The sequence below is a fragment of the Phoenix dactylifera genome, unplaced genomic scaffold (genome assembly GCF_009389715.1).
Source record: "Phoenix dactylifera cultivar Barhee BC4 unplaced genomic scaffold, palm_55x_up_171113_PBpolish2nd_filt_p 000263F, whole genome shotgun sequence".
Taxonomy (NCBI): domain Eukaryota; kingdom Viridiplantae; phylum Streptophyta; class Magnoliopsida; order Arecales; family Arecaceae; genus Phoenix; species Phoenix dactylifera.
In genome coordinates, this window is record NW_024067753.1 from 497135 (window position 1) to 511936 (window position 14802).

The following is a 14802-nucleotide window of genomic DNA, read 5'->3' on the forward strand; positions in this document are numbered from 1 at the left end:
TCGTTGCTCGGTTCGGCCAGAATGTTACTTCGGTTAACCTAAGGTCAAGCACTTTAGACAATACCAAGGTCAAGTATCTTGGCCAAGATTGAGATCAGGTTGACAAATATACACCATATCAACCTTTAAATAGACAATAAGGTCAAGCCTCCACGTTTTAAATTTAAGTGGACATTTGCAAACATGTGTACTTCAATTCGTGTACAAGCTTTTCAATTTTAATATTTAAGAAAGAATAGTATGTAAGTTATGGTGTTACAGAATCCAAGTCTAACCAAGTGTAAAAGCTTCTTCATGTGCAACTTACTAAACTTTCAACTTCTATTTGAGGTCTTCCATTGTTAACTTAAACTTCTATTGCCATCAAAGAAGCGACTAGAACAAGTGGAAATTGTCAAATGGCAGCACTTTTCAGAGAAGTTAGAAGTCAGTTTTTTAACTTTTCCAAAAATATTTTTTTGACTTCTACTTCTCAAAGCAGCACTCCTCAGGTACTAAATAACAATTTTTTTAGAACATACTATTTTACTTTATAGGTTGTAGACGAACTTATTACAATTTTAGCTTTGGTTTTTAGAAGAAACACCAAATGTGCCCTAAGAGAGTACTCTCAAAGGAAAACATTAGAACCATCAAATACTCATCATCTAATCATATTATTAGTTTTCAAAACATATTTAGAAATATTATTATCTAATTTTCACACTAGACATATTTTACATTAAAGTTCATTCCATCATTAGAAATTGATCTAAGAGAAACGCTATGATCATTCTTAAGGACGTGAATTTGTAAAGACAACATTAAGCATCAATATGTAGGAGCAAGAGCTAGAAACAAACCTGCATGTTAATTTACAGTGATGGGTGTTAATGCAGCATGATAGGATTAAAACTCAGTCCTGTTGATGCAAATTAAATTCTCTACAAGGATTAAGATTGTTAATTTCTAGACTTTCGAGTCAACTGCCTTACTAGAGGCATAACTTTAGTTTTACATATCTATTTAGGGCATGGAGGTTCAAATTTCGAAGTTTCCTATTATAACTTCTAGCTAATATGGTCATCATAGGAGTCAAAAATCGGGCTTGAAGTTGTAAAATAAAATTATTCTTGAGTTCAAATCATTTTTAAAAAATCTTCGCATGGTTTTTGGATTTAACGAAGAGTCATAGTATTGATGGAGAAATATTTTAAAAATTCTTAGTTGATTTAAGATTTGTCTTGGCTTTAAAATAGGAAAAGCCACATATATGAATTTAATAATATATATTTTTCTAATTTTTAGTTAAAATTCCAAGGGTCTTTCCTTTTAGCCCCATTTGCTTTTCGTTTAGCTCGTCCCATCCCTCAATTCACAAGGCCCCTAAATTTTTGGTTTTCATGGACCTAAGGCTCTAAATCTTGAGCTCGATTCCAGAGCCTTCACCCTTTCGAGCTACTTAGGCCAGGCTGCTCCATTGCTAAACCAACGTGCAGCCAAAATCCTCAAACAACAAGTTTCTTTCTCTGTCGGATTGCAAAAACATCAATATTTTGAAAGGTGCATATGACAAAGCATGATTTTGTCAATGTGAATACTGAGCCAACCTATTAAACCAACAGATTCAGCCAATCCATTGCAAATGCTAAAACAACTTAGACTTATAACCAGAAATCCAGTAATCTGTCAAAAACTAGAATAATTTGGACTTAAATAAGAGGGGTTTTTGAGGATCTAATTCGAGTTAATTTATCCAGGAAATTTTGACTGCAGAAGTCCAACTTAGCTGAATTTGACATTAATCCAACCAGGTCTTAAGTTCAAAATAATGATGCATGATGAATTGTAATTGATTAGGCATCTAGCTACATTTGGGTCCAAGGCTCACATGCTTTGAAGGATGCCATTGCCATGAGTACGATTATTTTGGCTGGATATGAGATCTCCCAGAGTTGGCTCAGTGGTGTGCTGTTTGGCTTTGTTCCACTCCTTCAGGGGAATCTCTCTTTGCAAACAGCTGTACTCCACTCGACTCAAGACCATGCCAGCAATGTATCATGATTGGAAGCCATTGTCAAAAATGAAATCCAAAACCAGACATCATAAAGATCATGCTTGAGATTATGTCTGCGAATCAAACTTAAAAAAATATATGATCATGATTCTTGAGAAAATGAGTAAAAACATGATTACACTACCATAATAACTTATTACATTCCAAGCAAAGCAGAAGAAACACAAGAGAATCAACTTCCTCTCAGTTTCTCCATGAATCATTAGATTTATCCTCCCCTGCACTCTGAGATGGCTTCGCAGCCCCTACTGTAGGGACTGGCCTTGGGAAGGGCACGGCAGTTGTAGTAGGGAACCCCAGGCTTGGAGCAAGGCACCACATCCCTCTTGAGAGCCTCATAGCTGATGTACTTCTTGTGGGCAGCCCATAATACTCTTCTGCTAGTCTCCGACTCCATCTCCATCTCCTTTCCTTTCTCCCAAAGGCAGTCCCCTAATTTCCCAGAGCACCCCATCTTCACCACCACATCCCCTCCAATGCTCTTCCTTGAGGCAAAGAGGAGCAGCATTGCCACTGAGATCATACTCTTCTTCAGGGTGGGACTCATGGCAGGCTTTGCCATCTCCTCTTGCTGGAGATCTCTCCCTGCTTTTCTTCTTCCTCTTTCTGGATCTCTCTCCCTCTCTCTCTCTCTCTCTCTCTCTGAGGCCTTCAATGTAATGTCGGAAAGTTCCAACTTGCTTTGGTTGTGTGGTGAGTGACAAGGACCAATCACCAGGTCCACCAGAGCCACAAGCTTTTATTATGTCAACAGTGCCATTGTTGTGTTAGCCTCTGGAGCTGCTTAAGCGTGCTCTGAGAACTTTCCTTATGGTTAAGGCATCATGATGGGGTAAATGTGTGAAGGAATGGAATCTCCTTCCTCAAGCTAAAAGCCCAAAGTGTTCCTATTCTCCAAAGACATCAAATTGGATGCGAACTAAAATGTTTAGCTTAGCCTAATTGGTTGTTTTGTTGGGCTACTTAAGAGTACTTACAGAGAGGCTCAGGGCAGTAAGAAATCCAAGGCAATGAGAGGTACGTCAGAAATCAGAATGGCAGCGGCTGATAAGGGCTGGAGGAAGCACTACACGTTCTAAGTCGACCCATTTCCCCCAACAACACGATCTTGGATCGTCCTTTCTGTCTGCTCCAACCCCATTTTGATGGGGAAAGCGCAGGATTTATTGTTGTGTGTTAACTAGCACTTGATGCACGTGCCATCCACGTGAGAAATGATGGCAGGCTATGATCCTGTTGATAATTAAAAAAATTTAAATTTGTGCAATTTGCTTTTTAAGAAAGCATAGTCTAATTCTCTATCATATGATTTTAACCCTTGTATAACTATCTAGTTTCCATCTCTTCTATCTTCAAACTTTTAGTTTATTTTTATTTGATTTGTCTTTTATCAGGAACTCTTTTTATATCGAAAAATAAGTGCAAAATATCGTTTTTTCTCATCACTTTTGGGTTGCATATTGGACGACGAATAACTAACCACCAATTGAAGTACTTTAACAATTGATTTTGGTTGGTATCCCATGATTAGAGGGATAAATTTATGAAAAAAAGCAAAAACAAGTACCTAAGGAGAAAAAGGAGAAAGAGAGTACATTTTCTTCATGTTGATTGAATAAATGTAGTCACCACTTTTTGAGTGGTGCTTAGCTAGTTAGCTGGATAACTTTATATTATCCAACCTTCAAGCAACATTCAAATAAAGTCTTGACTACCATCCCATTGTCAGGTTATCCTTTTCATGTGCAATCATGTGTTCACCTATAACTAGAGTCTAATAGGGAGGAAAAGTTGAATGGAAGTGCACATCTAGAGTGTTATCGGAAAATAAATTTTGCAACCGAATTAATCGGAGCTTCAAAAAGGGGATGCCTAAGAGTTTTGAGTTTAATAGTAGAATATATGATAGACTAAAGCAAGGAAAACTCTGAATAACTTCACTCAAGGGCGTCAATGCAGACTGATAACCATCTAACTTGGTTGAAATCAACCCAAAATATGAGATTTGCATATGAAAGTTGAGCTAAATAATTTGAATGAGGTTGCGTTCTAAATTACATTTAGGTTTAGATAAATTCACACCTAAAATCTGAAACTTGGCTCGATTATATGTACACACATATGGATACATGCGCGCGCACACACACATATATACGCACATGTCTATGCACATACCGACCTGTTCTTTTGTAAGCATAAAAGAAAAAATAAGATAAAATGCTGATTTTGTCTTAACAAATTCCTATTCATGTTATCTGTGGTATTTTTTTAAAGCAAATTGTTGTGATAGTCATTTTACAATATTTTTATTGTAATTTAAAATTTATAAAACTCAACTCAACCCAGCTAAGCCTTAATCCCAAACTAGTTGGGGTCGACTATATAAATCTTTTTTCTCCATTCTATTATGTTTAGAACCATACTTTCTGAAAAATGTAGTGATTTTTATTCCTTATTACTTTATTTTATATAATTTTCATACTAGTGCATCTTTTGGTCTACATTGTACATGTCCAAATCATTTAAGTCATTCTTCTCTCACTTTATTCTAAGTGGTACTGTCTTTACCTTTTTACGAATAACATTATTTCTTATTCTATCTTTTTCTGTATTACCACACAACCATCTCAATATTTTGGCAAAATTCATCTCATGCAAAAATGTTTTCTAACTGTCCAACATTCTCTATCATGAAATATAGCTGGTTGTATGGTTGTCTTATAAAATTTTCTCTTTTAACTTGGCTAATATTCTACAATCACATAATATCCTAATTGAACTTCTTCATTTTATCCATTATATTTTAATACTAGGGATAGCATCCTCTTCAATCATTCATTTCTTATAAATAATGCATCCTAAATACTGAAAATAATTCCTCTTTGAAACTTCATAATCATCAATTTTCACTCCACATTCATTTCTATTTTTAATTTTACTGAGAGTATAATCCATGTATTTCTATCTCGGTCCTACTTAATTTGAAGCCCTTGGAGTCTAATGCACTTCTCCATAATTCCAACTTATGATTAACTCAACATTAGTTTTATCTTTTAAAACTATATCATTCATAAATAGCATGTATTAATGAATATTGTCTTGAATATGCCTAGCAAGCTTGTCCATAACTAGCGTAAAAAGGTAAGAACTTAAAGTAGGCTCTTAGCGTAGACATTCATTATTGGAAATTGACTAGTATTACTACCAGTAGTTCTTACACTACTAATTACTTCATTAACATGTTCTTGATCTTATTAATATAACTAACAAAAGCTTCTTTCTTTTCTAACAGCCACTTAAGACTTGTCTAGAGACTTTATTATATGCTTTTTTCTTAAATAAATAAAAATCATATGAAGATCTTATCTCTTTCTTTATATTTCTCCATTAACCTATGAAAGTGAAAAATAATTTCCACAGTCAACCTTCTTTGTGCTCTAATATTTTTATACCACACCTTCATCTGTTCTCAATCGCTCCCGTGGAAGTTTCATATATAACTCATGAGTTCAATACCACAATAGTTAGAATAGTTTTAAATATCACCTTTACTCTTATAAATCAATACTATACTACTCTTCCTCCATTTATGAGGCATCTTTTTAGTCTTAAAATCTTATTTAACAAATTAGTTAACTAAATTACTTCCACATTACCTAAACACCTCCAAATCTTCATAGGAATTCCATTAAGTCCAATCATTTTTTCTATTTTCATCTTTTTTATAACTACCTTTATCTCAGATACTCTATGTTTACATATATACTTAATATTTCTATGGTTAATGGGCTGCATAACTTTCATTGAATAACTTATCAAACTAGCTCCTCAATCTTTCTCTATTCTCATCCTCCTCAGTTTTTTTTTAATTTTTATCTCTGATCCTTTGAACTTGAGTCACATCTCTAATTTCCTTCCTCTTGATGTTGCAATATTATAGATATCTTTCTCTTCATCCTTAGTTTCTAACTAATGATATAATTGTTCATATGCTTCGAATCTAGCCTCTCATACGGTAATGCTTAAATTCTTTCATAGCCACATTATAGTTTTAATATGCTTCTCTATTCTTACATTAGCTAATTTTCTATAGCAATTTCTTTGAGTTTTGACCATCAATTGAACTTTCTCATTCTACCACCAAGTCTCTTTAGTAGATAGCACTTTTCTTTTCGATTCTCCTAATATCTTTGTAGCCACTTTTCTAATATTATTAGCCATCTCTTTCCGTATGGTATTTATTTCTCTTTCTAGATCCTATTTTCTTCCTTCAACATTTTATCTTTAAAACTTATAGCCTTCTCACATTTTATCCTTAAAATTCATAGCTTTCTCTCCTTGCAAATTCCACTGCCGAGTCCTTGAATTCCCTTTTTTTAAGTTTTTTTCTTTAATTTACTAATACACACATACAAAACTACCATTGTATGTTAGCTAGTTAAACTTTCAGCTGGTATAACTTTATAATATTTATATAAAACTCAATTAATCTTTCTAGCAAGGAAGAAATATGTTTGACTAGTATTATGCTTAAATTTAAAGTTACCAACTGAGTCCTTTCTAGAGCAAGTGTTAGCCGCAAACTCCAAAATGGCATTTCCTTTCACCTTTCTATCGCTGAAACCATAACTTTCATGCACTCTTTCAAAACTTATAGTATAATTTACCAAGTGTTCATTTAAATCTTCTCCAATAAATATCTTCTCTCTCCTAAGAGGCTTTTGAATTGGTCCATTCATGTTCCCCAAAAAGCGGCGCTTTGTAACATCATCCAATCACACTTGATATCATATTGTGTTGTATTTGTATCCCATATCCATATCCATGCTTCATAGTTTCAAAGTAACATCATAGGATTATCCAAAAAAAAAAGTAACATCATTGGAAAACAAGCAACACTTTCGATCTCCTTCATATACTTTCCTTCTACTATGAATGCTATCATCATCTATAATGGTAACAACATTTTGAATAAGGATTGCCTGAAGATATCATGCAGCCTATAACATATGGTAAAGTTGAATTTAGAGGAGAGGTACAAAAGCCTAAGAGAGTTTTTGAACTGGCATTATCTTCAAATCTCAAGGACTGGCCTCAGAAACCTTAGCATTGATACGATGAAAATTTGCTGTTTCAGGTTGGGCTCTTGCAAATTTGCAATTTTTTAATCTTTCTACCTGCATTGTTTCTTGACTAACATTATGGTTAGTCGTCACCTTATCATCCTAATTTATTGATTTATTTCTTCTACAACTATCTTACTCCCGTCTTGCTATATAAATGAAACTTTTACTAATGAATAAAAGAAAACCTTCGCCTGCCTCTTTTGCATTAATCCAACTCCCATCACAATCAATTGCCAAACCATTTGGTCCATGAACAAATGCAAAACTCAACATGATCGTCCTTCAAAAACACTCTTTCTATCTAACATACTCCCTTTCTCACGAAGCCAACATGATTATGAAATATAATGTTAAAATAAATTCTAACCTTGGCCTCAACATCTCACACCATGCTAACTGCACCAAAATTTACAGATTTTGATGTGGTATATTAAATTTCCAGCAGACAAATGATTCTACACGTTCTGGTTTACCACTTCCAAGTAGTTTTCTTGTTAACAAGCCACATCAAGTTTAGTGCTAGTAATTATTCTTTTGGGAAACACCACCCAACTTATTACATGCCAAAGAGTTTTCCAGATGCAAACATAAAGAAGGAGATGTTTTATACTGATGAAAAACTATTCACATTCTCGAAATCCAACCTTCCCATGACAGTCTTGCATGAACACAGTCACAAGAATCAAATCAGACATGCATCCATGTGTCTTAACAAATAAGAGGATAAAATGGTGATATGGAGATACATAAGACAGGATATAATTCTAACTAATAATATATATTTATAACTTCATAAATAGATCAAAAGATATTGTCTTCAAGGCCTTTCAACATGCATGTTTCTCATCCAAACCTCCAAATAACTTGAGCATATGAGAAAAATAACATTTTTCAAGTTTATTTTAATATCGACATCCTAAATTTAATCAATTTTTAAAAGAACAAATGCTCACTCCTAACATCAAAAAGCAGGGTTCAATAAAGTGTTGGTAGAGCCTAGCTCTCCACAAATCTCTAAAAGCTTTGGATGTAAAAGTTTCGTAAGTAACCAAGTGTCTGACATGTATCCATTTGGATACGTATCAAACATGGTTTTTCAGAGTTATCCAAGAGTCCACGTAAACACTGTCCTACAAAGACAATGTTATTCAAAAGCCAAGTTTTAGGACAAAATGTTTACATTTCAAAATCTTTATGACTCCTTGAGGCTGTAGTGTCTTGACACAATCCTTATAACTTCTCTTTTCCAATCTATTAGATTTGAAACCTCCAAAATCTTTCTCAGCCCATTCTAAACATTTAGCAAATTCTATCCTCCATGCTTCACAATTAAGCAAACTATGATCCTATTTTAGTAGTATGACTTCCTCAACACTAGAGGAAAATCAATTCCTGAATGCCTCCTCCTCATTGACCCTTTAACCCAGTCCTTGTTCCTGAAAATCAGCTCTTGCATCTCCATCAAGATTCAACCCTAAATGCACCAACAGCTGATGAACATCATACTGTTCAACAAAATCAGTTTTTCTGAAAAGATAACCAACTAGCTAGCTTGTCTCCAAACCTAAGCTCTCTATTGTGTTTACTAATTGCCTTTAACCCGCACAATGAAGGTATGCGTACCTTTCTCACCTTTATGAATAAATAAACAACATTAGTTTTTAAAGGAAAGTGAAATGATTGCTTTAAAGTGGTGTCTCTTTGTAAACTACAACAAATTTAACATTGTATGCTGAGTTCTCCCAGGTATGGATCTTACAACCACCCACCCTGCCCACACCCATAGTAGTTCCTCTTAGCTAACTGTTCCAGCAAGATAGTCCGGACTATGGTATGCTGTACCGGTCGGTACCGGACGTACTGTACCCGTACCAATGGGTACCGGTATCGGTACGCCAATGTCGGTATGTCTGACGTACCGCATACCGTACCGACACTCGGTACGCCTATACTAGTGCAGCACCGGTACGGGGTTCGGTACCGGTACGGTGAACCTTGGACTCCGGACAATGTCAAAAATGGAGATTCTTATACACACACACTATGCATACGTTAAATACGCACAAACATACACATATGTATGTATACACATGCTTTGATATGTATATATGTGTGTAAGTCTTATATATGTACAGACATTTATGTATGGGATGTGTATATATATGCGTGTCTCTAATGTATATTTGTGTATATGTGTCTTATGTATATTTGTGTATAAGTGTCTTATGTATATGTGCAAATATATGCATCTTAGGTATATATGTGTGCATATGTATGTGTACATATACATATACTTAAACATGCATACATATATGTATATGTACACATTATGTATGTTTATAGAGGTGATCTGGGATTCAAACGACTCCATTTGAAGTTAGATCCGGTCAGTCTTGACTGAATGATAGGGGCCCGACATTGATAGTTTGAGCTGTTAGATGTGATTTACTACCACTAAACTGATTCCAAACCAAAAATTATGTACTTTGGAGACCCCAAACCTACGTATCCAATAGTAACAAATGGACAATTTAAATAACATAATATAATGCTTGCCATTCAATTCAGAAGCTAGGGGTCTCCAAGTCTCATCATTTTTTGTCTGCAAGTAGTTTATAGGTAGATCATATTTAATGGCTCGGATCATGAATGTTAGATCCCTATTGTCCGGTCACAATAGACCAAAACCAACTTCAGATTTGGTCAACAGGATCCTAGTCCACCTCATATACATACGCATAAGCTTTTACATCATACATATACATACATACATATATATGTATATGTATGCATATATATAGGTGTATTTGTGTTTACATATATACATATATCTATACATATTATGCATATATACTTGTGATGGCAAAGCAAAAGGTAGTTGACCCTTGATTTTATTGTATTTATTGGAACTTTTATTTAGATAATTTTGAGAGTAGGTCTTCAAGTCCTGTTTTAAGCAGAATTATGTGCAAGTGTCATACTTTAGGCATATCTTCGGTTGGATATGTAATGCATTCATTGGAATTTGATTTTTACTGTTTTTGGTGTCTTTCTATCTAGGGTTACATGGGACTCCACATTTGACATTTAGGTAAGTTTTTGGCTTCCATATGGAAATCAGTTACTTGGTTATTTATAAAACTAGTTTACTTGTAAAACAAGTGAAAAAAATTAAAAAAAGACCCAATGGCTGGCCACCAGAAGGTATTGTATGTGATTTAGTCTGAAAAAAAGAAAGGATTTCTTGGGGCTAGGTTTGGCCTCCCTTTTCCTCTCTTGCTCTCATTCTCGCTCTCTCTCTATCTACACACATATACACAAAATCCCCCTCCTTTCCTCTTGACCTCTCTTCTATTACTTTTGAATTTGGGTAATATTATCAATGTTTTGGATTTTCTAGAAATAACTTTACTCTTATTTTTTACACAAATATAAAATCTGTGATTTAGATTTATGATATAGGACTACCACATACTATCAACACCAGACAAGCCTTCTTTAGATAGTTGTTTTTTGCACCTATACCTCATTCAAAAGCCTAAGACAGAAAATTTTAGGCCATTGTTAAATTTTATAATTGCCAAAAAAACACCTTTTTCTGTGCTGTTTTCTGTAACAGGACAGCAAGATGATTTTTTGACCCATATCCTAGTTTTCCAAACCCTTCAAGTCCTTCCATGCATTGTTTATAACCTCCAATTGGTCCTACATCACTTTGTGTGTACATATATTTGTGCCAGGCTCCCAGCATGCATGCATACATACATATGTATCACTTGATTTTTCTATTAAAATCTGGGTTATACCTCTGATATGGATTTTTTACCTGTCCTGATTATTTTATTTCTTTCATGTTACTTGTGTTTCCCATCCTTTTTACTTAAGCTTCATGGTCCTGTTACTCAAATTGTCTTCAGACTTTCCCTATCTATCAGTTATTTATTTTTTATAGCTCATGATGAAAACAAAGGAAAAGCAGAAAGGGCAGTAATGAAGCTCAAATGGCACAAATAACATAAATGTTTGTTTTTTACATTTTTTGCATCATCATGTGTTGACAGGTCTATCAGTTTTGCCCCAGGAAGAAAGCAATTGATTAGCATTATAAAACTAGTTAATATTATGATTGCTATTTAAGATTTAATTTGTAGTTTAAAATCAGTTTGTCTTATCAGTTTATCTCAACATGTTCTCTTAAAATCCTACAATTGAGTTTATCTATCAGTTTATCTCAACCATACACTTGGATAAAAAGATTATATTTGATTTTAAAATCTTAAGATTTTCCGTGGTTTTGGGTTTCATTTGTAGTACCACTTATAGATGTTAATGTTATATATCAGCATTTATCGTCTTCAACCACAATTTATCTTAAAATCTTATATTTGTTTTTAGCATTTATGTTATATATCAGCATTAACTTATATAAGTGGTACCACAAATGAAACCCAAAACCACAGAAAAGATGAGAATGGAACTGCTTAATCTGAACAAGATGCCAAAGTCATACATATTGCTACAAGATAAAAACAGGGAAAATAAAGAGAAAATTAGAAAAATCATCTTTTCCTTTATATAAAGCATCATTAGAAAGTTAATGACTATAGACGCAACCATTGCTATTCTTTGGGACAACACGGTAAAAAGTTTCTCCCTTCACTTGATTATGGCACAGCACCTTGTTTTATCTCCAGTGTTTCTAGAAATATTCTTCAAAGGTCACAAGAACATTAAAATTTTGTCATGTTTGTTGAGAATTTTCACTCATAAGCTCTGTTTTCACAAATATATGAACTTGATATATTTTTTCAGAAAGCTATTGGAAAAACAAGAAATGCCAAGTATAATGACCGATCATGAAAAGAATACAACTGCAGTAGAAAGACAAAAGCAAGGTTCATGTCAAGTAAATGCAAACATGTATAAATTATGTAAAAGAAATCCACTGGCCATTCACTCAACCAATTAAATTAGTCAATTTAGTCCACAGCTATACATAGTGTTCTTTATCAATTTTTAACAAATATATGCAAGCAAATGCTTTGAGATGAGTAGCAGCATTTATCAACACAATTATTTCTGTTGATTTGCACTAAAAAGCCAACTCATTGAGCATTAATCTACTGTCATATTCATGTACACTGGTATAGAACAGTGGATCATGATCAGCATATATCAGATGAAACATTTATGCCACAACAGCAGATAGTTAGTGCAGGGATGTTGGTTGTGAAATCATACATGTATCTTGCAGCACCAAACCACATAAGAGACTGCTGTATGAGCAACTCAGAGAGTAAGCTGCTCCATATCTTTTCTGTTTCTCCATATGTTCTCATTGTCTGGCTTCCTCCCTTCCTGTTCCGCATCACCAGGATTTTCTCTGAAACTTGAGCTTGCCTCTTCAGTGTCTGAAGGGCCTGGCCTTTCGGTTAGGAATTTCTCCCAGAACGCATCATTTGTTCTTCCTTGAGGAGCCTTAGGTTCTTGATTACTACATGGGGTAACCTCTTGCAGAGAGGCAGCTTTTGCATCGGCAGAAGTACTTTGGATGTTCCCAGCAGCTTGACCAAGACTGTCATCCCTACTCATCTCAGCTTCCCTCAATTCGCAGGCATTGTGAACTCTGTGATCGGCCGAGTTTGAATTTCTACTCGAATACTGATTACTGTCCAACTGCATTGAAGACGAAGCAAGAGTGAGATTCAAATGACATGGAAAGTGCCCATCCCCCTCATCAACTGCTCCTGGAAACCATAAATTCTTCGCAGGACATAGAGATGCCCCTGTATCCGAAAGATCAAGTGGCTGTGGCGACAAAGGAAGGTTTTCCGTTCTAATGAGGCCGCACTCAGGTTGCTTCATGTGCGGGCTCCCATTATCTTCATGGGAGCTCTGAGAGCTCACAGTGACCAAATTACCATCCGAAATAGCTGGGCACAACTCCAATTTCAGCTTATGACAGAAATCGGTATGGAATCCATGCCCGATGTCAGGCTTCGAAGTGCTGCTATGATCATCATACAAACTATTCTCCGGAGCCTCTTGGCAAAACCCTGTCCCCGGCAACCGCCTTTTCTTATGAATTGCTTTGAAATCCACCGACAACGACGACGACGTAACCATCTTCGCGAGATTCTCCACGAACCGGGGTTTCTGGACGGCCCTCTGCAAGAAAGCAATCATCTTGAGCTGCCGCTGCTCCATCTCAACCAGCCGGCGCTCGAGGTCGTCGAGCTGGATCTTGGTCCCGGTCTGCTGCTGCTTGAAGCGGTACAGGTCGGCCTGGAGGGCGGCCCTCTCCCGCGTGAGCCTCTCGATCTCCTCCTCCAGCGCCGCCCGCTCGGAGTCGACCAGCGAGCCTGGGGGATGGCTGTGGCTGTGGATGGGCTTGCGGCGGTGGATGTTCTTGAGCAAATGCTTGTGCCCCTTGATGAAGTCCTCGTTAGCGAACTCCCACCGCTCCGGGTCGATCTTCCGAAAGCCCTATCATCAAGATCAAATTTTGACTTCAATTATAGATCAAATTCTACCAGAGAAACAATAACAACGACCCTAATCCGAGATTGAGCTAGGGTTTTGAGAGTCACGTAGGTATTGAGCTGGCGGATGAAGCTGGAGAAGTTGTTGTGCTTGAAGTAGGCGGGGAGGAGGCGGGCAGAGAAGTCGGGGGGATTCCAGACGACGAAGCTGGTCTTAGCGGGGCCCCAGGAGACGATGTCGTCGGTGGAGGAGTCATCTACCATGTCGTAGGTCTTCAGAAGGAAAGGAGCAGGGCCGCCGCCGCCGCCGCCGCCTTCCATCGGTTTCTAGGTTTTTCCTTTTTCCACGACCTATGGTTCGTTCTATCGGCGCTTCTTCGTCTGGGTGGTGCCGGAGCGGGAAAAGAAGAGTTGGTGAAGACTTCTGGGCGAGAGGGGACGAGGGAAGAGGAGGATAGACAGGGTCGATTAATGGAGGCTAGTATTCCATTTCAGCTAAATCCAGTTTAGGACCATCAAAACAGAGGCTCAACCTATACAGATCTCTCCCTGCACCATTTAAAAATCCTCATCCATCATAAAATTTATTACTTAATATACAATAAATATTAATAATATCAGTATTTATGACTCATTTGGTTCGTAAGATATTTTTTTTTTACTGAATTTTTTTTTTTGAAAAGCTAATTTATAGAAATATAATGCCTGCGAAAATAATTTTGACATTTTAGTTGACAATAGAAAAGTAACACATTACAGAGTGGCTTATGTTTGATTGAGCATCTATTTTTTTTAGAAAATTATGTGAAATATCTATTATAGCTTTAATTAAAAAAAGACCTTATTCATATATTTTGATGGCTTTAAGAATAGTAGTGGAAAAAAAAATCGAAAAGTAACTTTTCTACGTCCCCAATGGATTTTTCTTTTTCATGAAACATAGAAATTTTATTTCAATGGAAATGCTACTTTTCTATCTCTCTCTTTTGAAAACGCCAACCAAACAAGGGGTTTGACCGCATCTTACCCTATTCTTTTCCTGTGAACCAAATGAGTCCTTAATGTGCTCACCTATTTATCGTTTCTTATGTATTAAACAACTGATATTATTGATACCGAGATCGATTAAAAGAGTTTT

General features: G+C 35.9%; 2 protein-coding genes across 2 annotated transcripts; both read right to left on the reverse strand.

The window, feature by feature from the left end:
• Nucleotides 1–2082: 2082 nt before the first annotated feature.
• LOC103723954 (protein RALF-like 33) lies at nucleotides 2083–2832 on the reverse strand. The gene has a single exon (XM_008815053.4). It carries the CDS (start codon nucleotides 2616–2618, stop codon nucleotides 2265–2267), a length of 354 nt encoding a protein of 117 aa, XP_008813275.1. The 5' UTR covers nucleotides 2619–2832; the 3' UTR covers nucleotides 2083–2264.
• A 9277-nt stretch (nucleotides 2833–12109) lies between these two features.
• LOC103723955 (heat stress transcription factor A-5-like) lies at nucleotides 12110–14156 on the reverse strand. Its single transcript, XM_008815054.4, has 2 exons — nucleotides 13773–14156; nucleotides 12110–13668 (listed from the first exon to the last, which is right to left on the reverse strand). Exons 1-2 carry the CDS (start codon nucleotides 13983–13985, stop codon nucleotides 12472–12474), a joined length of 1410 nt encoding a protein of 469 aa, XP_008813276.2. The 5' UTR covers nucleotides 13986–14156; the 3' UTR covers nucleotides 12110–12471.
• Nucleotides 14157–14802: the final 646 nt, after the last annotated feature.

Coding starts and splice junctions, on each gene's coding strand:
- LOC103723954 (XM_008815053.4), bottom strand. CDS start 2,618: ATGGCAAAGCCTGCCATGAGTCCCACCCTGAAGAAGAGTATGATCTCA.
- LOC103723955 (XM_008815054.4), bottom strand. CDS start 13,985: ATGGAAGGCGGCGGCGGCGGCGGCGGCCCTGCTCCTTTCCTTCTGAAG. Junction 13,669..13,772: donor TCCGCCAGCTCAATACCTAC/GTGACTCTCAAA, acceptor TCTTGATGATAG/GGCTTTCGGAAGATCGACCC.